General features: G+C 45.3%; 1 protein-coding gene and 1 long non-coding RNA gene across 2 annotated transcripts in view; one reads left to right on the plus strand and one right to left on the minus strand.

The window, feature by feature from the left end:
- Nucleotides 1-8: 8 nt before the first annotated feature.
- Nucleotides 9-3,450, plus strand: ATP5MG (ATP synthase membrane subunit g; the record flags this gene model as incomplete). The annotated part of the gene is made up of 2 exons (XM_026057902.1): nucleotides 9-347; nucleotides 3,264-3,450. Coding segments are annotated over 2 exons (438 nt in total), but the record flags the coding sequence as incomplete, so codon positions are not given.
- A 3,067-nt stretch (nucleotides 3,451-6,517) lies between these two features.
- LOC112962043 overlaps nucleotides 6,518-8,154 on the minus strand; it is a 2,494-nt gene continuing 857 nt past the window's right edge. Inside the window, exons 2-3 of the long non-coding RNA XR_003252193.1 lie at nucleotides 7,867-8,039; nucleotides 6,518-6,678 (exon numbers count right to left, since the gene is read on the minus strand). This is a non-coding gene — a long non-coding RNA (uncharacterized LOC112962043). The remainder of the gene's footprint in view (nucleotides 6,679-7,866; nucleotides 8,040-8,154) is intronic.

Here is an 8,154-nt window from a genome sequence, read left to right on the forward strand (position 1 = left end):
CCGGGGCGGCTCCGCGCCTGCCGCGTCGCTCCTCGGCGGCCGAACGCCCCGGCCGTTTCGGGCGCGCGTCGGGCTCCCGCCGCAGCCGCCTGCAGGGCCTGAATAAACACTTGTGCAGCCCGCGGAGCCCTTTCTCTCGGTCCCGGCGAGTTCAGCCTGATCTTTCCCTTTTTTTCTCCCTTCCAGCTGCTGTGACTTACTCAAAGCCTCGTCTGGCCACGTTTTGGTACTATGCGAAGGTTGAGCTTGCTCCTCCGACTCCGGCTGAGATCCCCAAGGCCATTGATAGCATGAAAGCTATGGTCAGAAGCTTCCAGTCCGGCCGCCTGGCACAGCTCACAGTCAGGGTAACTGCACGCTAGATGGGAACGCACGTGATTAGCTGAGGTGTTCTTCCCCTCTAGCTATTCTACTTAACACGTTTCATGGCTAGGCTGCTGTTAGTGCAGGCCGTCTTCTGTAATGCAGAATGCTGCCTCTGCCTGTTACTCTCCAGTTAGACAAGGCTGCTTGCTAGATCCTTGTTTACAAAAACAGGTCAGATTTAAACTCAAAGCTTTCTCTGGCACTGATCTTGTTCAGTCAGACATATGCAGTTGCGGATGCTTCCTCTCTAGTGCGTTCTTATACGGGTGTTAGCAAAGCTAGAGGCTGATCTTTATGGTTTGCATCTGCAGTTGTCTTTCTGTCACAGGCACTTCGAATGCAATCATTGTGCCTTTAATAAAAATTTGATGGGGCCCATATGGTGAACAGCAAGGTGTTACATTTGTTTTCTCTTTTCTCATTTCCAGTATTCATTAATAGTGTTTTAAACTGTATTTAACTTCTAGAGTGTTATTTTGTGATGAGGTTTAGAATCTATTCCGTAACAGTTTTGATCAGGTTCAGTGGCAGATGAAGACAGTGATTAACTTCAGACATGGCTTACAAAGATTTTTTTTTTTTTTTTTAATGGATAAATCACTTTATGTAGAGGGGAGCTTCAACATGTGTGTCTCATACTGCCCTGGAAGAGTTTCCTCTCTAGCCTGGTGATCTCTGGTTCTGTGCTCACCTTGTTAATCCTTGCATGCTGTGAGCCTCGAGAGTACAAACACAATCTATGTGCTGCCCTTTGCTTGAAGTCTCTAAGCACATTCTGATGCTCACTCTCTGTGTCTGTATTTCTACCTAAGAGCTGAGACTGTGGACTTCAGAGCTCTATCAGCTTAGGCATATCCATTCTCTCAGTTTTGGCCATGTGGGTGCTCCTATCTGTCACGTGGTCCCAAAGGCCAAAACTGTTTGCACAGGATTTTCAAATGCCATTAATTAGGTAGCTTGAGGGAGAGAGGGCACAAGACAACTAGTTAAAATAAATCTGCTATTGCTCTGGAGAATTCTTGGTGCTTTGGATGAAGTCCTTGGGAATGTTCAGAATTTTATTTTATTTTTTTGCAAATTGTGGCTTGTTGTTACTCATTGTGACCACTTTTTCTCTCCTTCTGGTTAGCTTATTGTCACTCTGCTGGTTTCTGCTGTTAAATCAGACCCTCAGCTACAAATCTCTACTTTTTTCTTCTCTCTTTATCATCTGCCCATGGACCTTTCCCTTTGTTTCTTCTGAGTCCTTCTGAAGAGGTGTCCCGTTGCCTCTGTGCTCTGATTTGTTTGAGGCTTTTCCGCTCCCTTTTATCTGCCCCCCTGCAGAGAACCTTGGTCAGACTAGCTTCCTTCCTCAGATAACTTCCTTAGTGTATTCAGTGCACTAAGTAATTTTGTCTGAATAGGTAATTTTTATTGCCTGTTTAGTCTCTGAGGAACCCCATGTGGTGGTCACGTATAATGATACTATGATACTGTTTTTCATAGTTTGGAATTTGCAGCTTGCACAGAGACAGTACCTGGTGTCATCGCAGGAATGCCCAAACAGCTTTAGATAAGCTCAGCAGTCCATCCAGTGCACCAGCCTATCTGTGAAGATGCAAGTACCAGATGAGTCTGAAAAAAAATGAGAAATCCACTAGCAGGCATTTGTGTAGCTTGCATACACTCCATTTGCCCATGTGGACTCTTTTTCCTCATCTGTAATTAAGACTTGACCTGTCCCTGACAGAAATCTTGAGTTCCTTTCTAAAGCCCTGTAAATTCAAATAGATTTAAACTATCTTAACTTTCATATGAACATCTTTTCCTTTTCTGATTTTCCTTTTCTGTGCAATCAGTATGTGGCAATGAATCCATAATTAGCGAGTTCAGCTGTTGTGAAGTGTCTGTTGTCTTATAGTGTCCTTTAATGCAAATTAATTGGAAAGGGGACAAGGAACGAAGCTGTGACTTCATCCGTACTACCTACTTCCTCTGTCAATATTGTTTGTTAGGAAAACAACATACAGTGCTGTTCCTACCAAACCTTCCAAATTCTCCTGCTCTTTGTGAAACTGTTTCCCATTGGAATTGATGTGTGTTGAAGAGAGGTTTCTGAACCCAGGCACCTGGGCTGATGCTACAGCTAATGGTCTGAAGATGTGTTTTGTTTGGTGTTAGACTTCAAAAAAATTATATATACAAAATTTCATAGTTCTTTCTGGATAAGCTGAGGAACAGAGCAGTTCTAATACCTCTTTGGTTTCTGGCAATTGTAGTCTATGAGCCACAGATATTTGGTGTACAGAATAATATTTTCCAAGACCTGATTTAACCACTGGCATGCTAGCTTGAATGATTTGCTTGCGCCATGAAAAACAGTTGAGCTGCTGTCATTACAGCTTGAAGCTCAAGGAATTGATAGGTCAAGAGTTGAAAGCATTTTAATGCATTGGCTTTGTCTTAACCCTTCCACATCTATATTCGAGATGTGTTTTTGTTCTTTGGGCCCCTTCCATTATTTGTTCAAGTGAACAGAATATGAGTAGGTAACAGATTTGCCCAACAGACTGGTACAGCTACATCATAGGTCCAGTATATTGCTTGGCACTGTAATTAAATTGTTTCTCACATCTATGCTTTAAAAAAAATGGTCTTTTTAAAGGGCTTTAAAAAACATAAATAAAAAATGATGTTCTACTTAAGATTTTAGAAACATTTTAATAATATGGTCTGATTGTTGAGGGGTGGATGAACACGATAAACCCTAAATTGCACTTCCGGCTTTTGCTTAAACTGTCGTCTTGTGAATTGGATGATTGTTTTGCTAGCCATACATGGAGTTTGATTAGAAGAGCAAGAAAGGAAGATGTCGCAGCAGCAAATGCTCTAAATTGTGGCTTTTTGTCTTTCAGGAAGCTCTGAGGAACGGTTTGGTGGCCACAGAGGTGCTGATGTGGTTTTACATTGGTGAGATCATAGGCAAAGGCGGCCTGATTGGATACAATGTTTGAAGACAGTCCTCAGTAGTCTGATGTTCGCTTCCTTGTGCCCCAAGTCTGTAACAGTATCTAAGGAAATAAAACCCAGAACTGATGCGGAGTTGCTGTGGTCTTTTTGTGGCGGTTGGGATATGAGCCTGTCCCTGACCTGTTAATGCTGCCAGTGATGGGAATGGCTCCACTAAGGTGTAGGTGTCTGAAGCCGGTCCCCTTTGCGCACCAGCACACACAGGGACACTGACTCACTTTCATCTGCTGCTTCTGTGAAACAGGAATCTGTTTCAAGCAGTATTAAAGCTGGCTTTGGTTGAAACTTTTTTTTTGTTATTACTTCTGTACTAGTTCTTGGCATATCTTTGCCCCGTTCCGCTGTGTGATCTGCTACAGTGTTACAGACGTCTTGAAATTATGAATTTCACATTCACAGTACAAATGCTTTCATTTGTTTCTGACATATACTTAACAGTAGATATAGTGGGAACCAAAAAGAAATCCCAGTATTCTAAGCTATCAAAAGGTATCTTGACATTGCAGTTTTTATATGGTATATAGCATTATTCACACCCAGTTCTGCTGGTCTGAGGTGAAACTTGCTGTGTGGAGATCCTTGAAGGTAAGCAGAATGTGACTTTATATATCTTAAATCACAAATTGTGAAAAGCGTAAGCTGTTCAGCAATTCCCAAGTTTGCGTACTTTCAAACAACTTTTGTAGAGGTATCTCCAAAAAGCTTGTTAAGATGAACAGCACTGTAGCACAGTTCCTTTCTCTCAACATTTTCAGAAAAATAATTTATGAATTGATACGCAAGGGTTGTCTAAGGAAGATTCATGTTAGAACGAAATAAGCACCAAAAAATGCTAAATCCAGCTTCCTCCAAAGTAAAGAAAAAGACTGGGAAAGCTCTGCCTTTAGACCATGATGGAAAGGAGCTTGGTTTGGGTTTCCTGATGGTAGTTTAATTTGGTCTGTGCTAAGTAGAAAATACTGACTTAAATGAACTCCATTAGTAGAAGTCCACCAGCAAGAACAGCACTGAGTTTTAACAACCTCCCTTAAGGAGCTTCTCGCCACATGAGGTACTTTGTTGTCCTCACTGAGGAAGGGACACTGTTTTCCTTCCCACAAAATGAGGTCTTGCACACTGGATGCCTGGCTGTCTTGTGCCTATTGTTAGCTGGTGCTGGAATCATCCAGTGTCTGCTAACTATTTTGAAAGGGTATTCTGAACTGCTGCAATCCCCTCTTGGCCGGTCCTTTGATCCTCTGGGTCTTGTGTTCAGCTCCTTGGTGAACATCCAGGCCTCTGCCTTGGCTGCCCCATGTGACTCTCAAAATCTCTTGGCAGACTGTGCTAGCAGCATGGAGATTACTCTTCTCTCTGCAGCAGTAGCATGGGACTTTCTCAACACTTCCTTCCAGTAAAGCCTTGTGTGATCTCTTGGACTCTCTTGACAGAGGTCATGGAGGTGAGGCCACATGTTTCACATTTGATGAAAGGAAGGTCACTGATGGCAGCGATGGAAAATGACACATATTTTAGATCAGACCACATGTTTGGGGATTTGCTTCCTCGCTAACCCTGTCAGGTGCTGGTGGCTGCGGTGGGTGAAAAGTGCAACCTGCTGATAGGGTTCCTTGTGCATAGTAAGTAGTGCCAGGCTCCTAGCTGTGCCCAGCCATCTCAACCATTTCCTCTTTCTTACAGAGATGCAGTTGCCAGTTTCTCCTTTTGTTGGTATTCAGAGCCAGTAAGTAAACAATTTGGAGGGGGACTGTGCCTACTCTCCTATTGACTTTGCTATTACATTGTTCCTCCCCACCCTTAGGGATGGGAGCATGGGCTGCAGACACCTGCGTCCGCTTGGAGTCCCAAGAGGATCCTCAGCATAAAATGCATTTCTTTTACAGGGAAAGGTTCCTGACCCAGATGACAGGGGATGGTGGGGGGGAGGGCCTCTGAGGAAGTGCAGCACATGAGCCTTGAAGGGAGATGTTGATATGCCTCAATCTTCTGTATTCTGTTGTCACAGGAGTACTTAGTTCTGCCCTGTACCATTGACAGTGTGCCAGAGGCAGAGTGCATGTATGTGTGTCCCACATGAAACCTCATGGCCTTACATGCAGAATTGACCATGCAGCAGGTAACTGCACCAGCCTGCTTACTTCTACTCTTCCTAAGGGAGCAGAGTCTAGCAGCAAAGCACAGCACATGGCTAAGCCAGCACTGTCACCCTGTTGCTGTGCTGTGCCCTGGAACTCCTGCTGGGTGCATGGCTGGCTCCCTGCAACTGGCCAGGTGGGACACTCGTTCAGTGCCCCTGAGCAGCTGCCGGGTTGTGCTCTCTGTGCCACCCAGCTTCGTCCTCCTCCCTCTTGCATAACTGCATGGGAAGGGCCAACTGCTGCGGTGCAGTGCAGAGACAGGAGTACAGCTTCCTGAGTTGGTTTTTGACCCAGAGTGGTGCCAGGGAGCACTGTGTTACCCGCAGAGGGCACACGTCTTACTGTCAGCAGGGACACATCATCAAGGACGCAGTTCTCACCACTAGCAAATAGGATGTGCAAGCAGGAGAGACATGGTCTCAAGCTAGCTTTAAGCTAGTCAGCCATGTATTCATGGCAAGTAGCTGCATAGCACAGGCTGCAAATTCACTCATGAGAGAGGGCAGCATGGGGAGCTATTTGATTTGGGATCCCAGACAGACTCTCAGCCTTTTTTATTGAAAGGTTTGCTGGGCACTTCATGGCAGTTAATTATGTCTCAGCCTGTGAACAAGCTATCAGTCACCTCCACATGATAGATGGGGAAACCAAGGCTAAAAGAGCTTGCCAGCTTCCTTGGGTAAGTCTTCAACAGAAGCAGCAACAGGAGCTGGGCTTCCAACTTGCTGTCCAGACTTACTGTCTTGCGTTCACTTTTTCCCAAATGCCTATCTAGGAGATAGCCATTTATGTCTTGTGCAGCCAAGTAGCTGTGGTCCTAGAAGAGCTCTTTTATAGCCAGAAATTGCTAGGTGCACCTATTACTTCCTCTGCTGGTAAGTACTTTGCTATTTTTCACTTACCTCTGAGAAGGTGACACCTATATCTCTTCAGGCCTAGTGAAGCTGGCATTCACCAGTCGGTTGGTGGCTCTCAACATACTCCAAGAACAGGCTGCCAGAAGAATTGCCTCTCTCAGTGGGGACACTTGCAATGCCAACAACTATGAGGTTCTCCTTCGCTTCCTGTCCCACACTGCTCTGCTCTAGAGGTATTTCACTGGGGAACCTGGTGAATCTTGCATGTGGATGTACAGGATGGGTCTGAAGTGTGCTTGAGGAGCCTAGGATTTCATGTTCATACTGTATAACACTGGATGGTGTGAAGGGGCTTGCCTCTTCTGTCTCTGAATGACAACACTGTTATTCATAACCCTGCAAACAGTCTATCTCTGGGAATTCTCCATTACCCATGTTTGTAAACCCATTGTCAAGCAGATATCTGTGAGGAGAACCTGCCAGGCCTCTCAGTGGTGGGCTGAGCACATAAACTGATACTTAATTAGGGAGATGGACAGTGAGGTCACACATGGGATTAGAAGTGTGATCTTGATTTGCAGAAAAAGTGTTCTGGGCCCAGGACAGAAGAATCTTCCAGAAAGTAAGTCTGCAAGATCCTGCTCTAATTAACATAGGCTTGCCCACCCTGTGCCACTTGTTCCTACCTGGATGTTCTGCTCTCCCCAGGAACTGAAGTTTGTAGGCGCTCATGTGCAAGCCAAGTTTGAGGTGAGTGGGGCCTATGATGCAGCATGCACATGAGTGCTAGGTTGCAGAGGCTGTCAAACTTGCTTCATTTGGAACATTAGATTAAATTTGAGTAGCAAAGTATGAGAGAGCTTGGAAACACTCCAGTCCCTTTCACACTCCCTAGAGAGACAGAACCTGCCTAATTTTAATAGACATTTTTTCCCTCTATAAAGTCCTAATGAGAAACCACCCTAGTCACGCTCCCAAAGCAGAACCCCAGCAGTGCATTGAGTGTGAAATAAACAGAGACTGTGCCTGTAAACCAAATGGGCTAGACAAGCTTTTCTGTTCCCTCTAACATCGCAGCTATTGTTTGTTTTTGTAATTTGCAAAAAAACTTTCTCTCCTCACTTTTCTCTTCCTTCAATTGACAATGGAGCTTTAAAAGAAACAGGTATTTTATGTCCCCCCAGATACAGGGTTTCTTAATAACTGATATTCATGTATTTGCATTTTTTTTTATGCCTAAAGCAGGTATTTGTTGGAATTTAACCCTTGCTCCACTGTACAACCTGGAGGGGATTCTGTGGTGTGACATCAAGGATCAAAGAGAGCTTCTTACTGAGGGTGAATTACATCGCTGTTACTTCCCTTATGGAGATGACACCTGATGGGCCATTTCTCCTACGGTAAGGTCATGGGGAGCAGGTAGGGTTTTAGATGGGAAGGGCTGACAGTGTCTGCTCTACTACCAGGTCTACCAGGTACCATTTTGCACCTACCCGTATTGTTGGGCAGCTGTTTTTTCTTCCGAGAAGGGCTTGTTCTTGAGCAAGGCCGCACCATTTCTTCAGGCAGACTGTGAGCACCAAGTCCTTCACTCTGCATGAGCCCAGGAGAAGGGCAAGTGCCATGTCGCAGGGCCGGAGCAGGGTCAGGGTGCCCTGTCATGGAGCTGGAGGGGGGTAGGGTTTTCTGTCATGGGGCTGAGGGGTGTTAGGGCGCCCTGTCACTGCGCTGAGCGGGGTTAGGGTGCCCTGTCACTGGGGTGGGAGTAGGGTTTTCTGTCA

Source organism: Apteryx rowi, unplaced genomic scaffold (genome assembly GCF_003343035.1).
Source record: "Apteryx rowi isolate R43461 unplaced genomic scaffold, aptRow1 scaffold_141, whole genome shotgun sequence".
In the NCBI taxonomy this organism is placed as follows: Eukaryota; Metazoa; Chordata; class Aves; order Apterygiformes; family Apterygidae; genus Apteryx; species Apteryx rowi.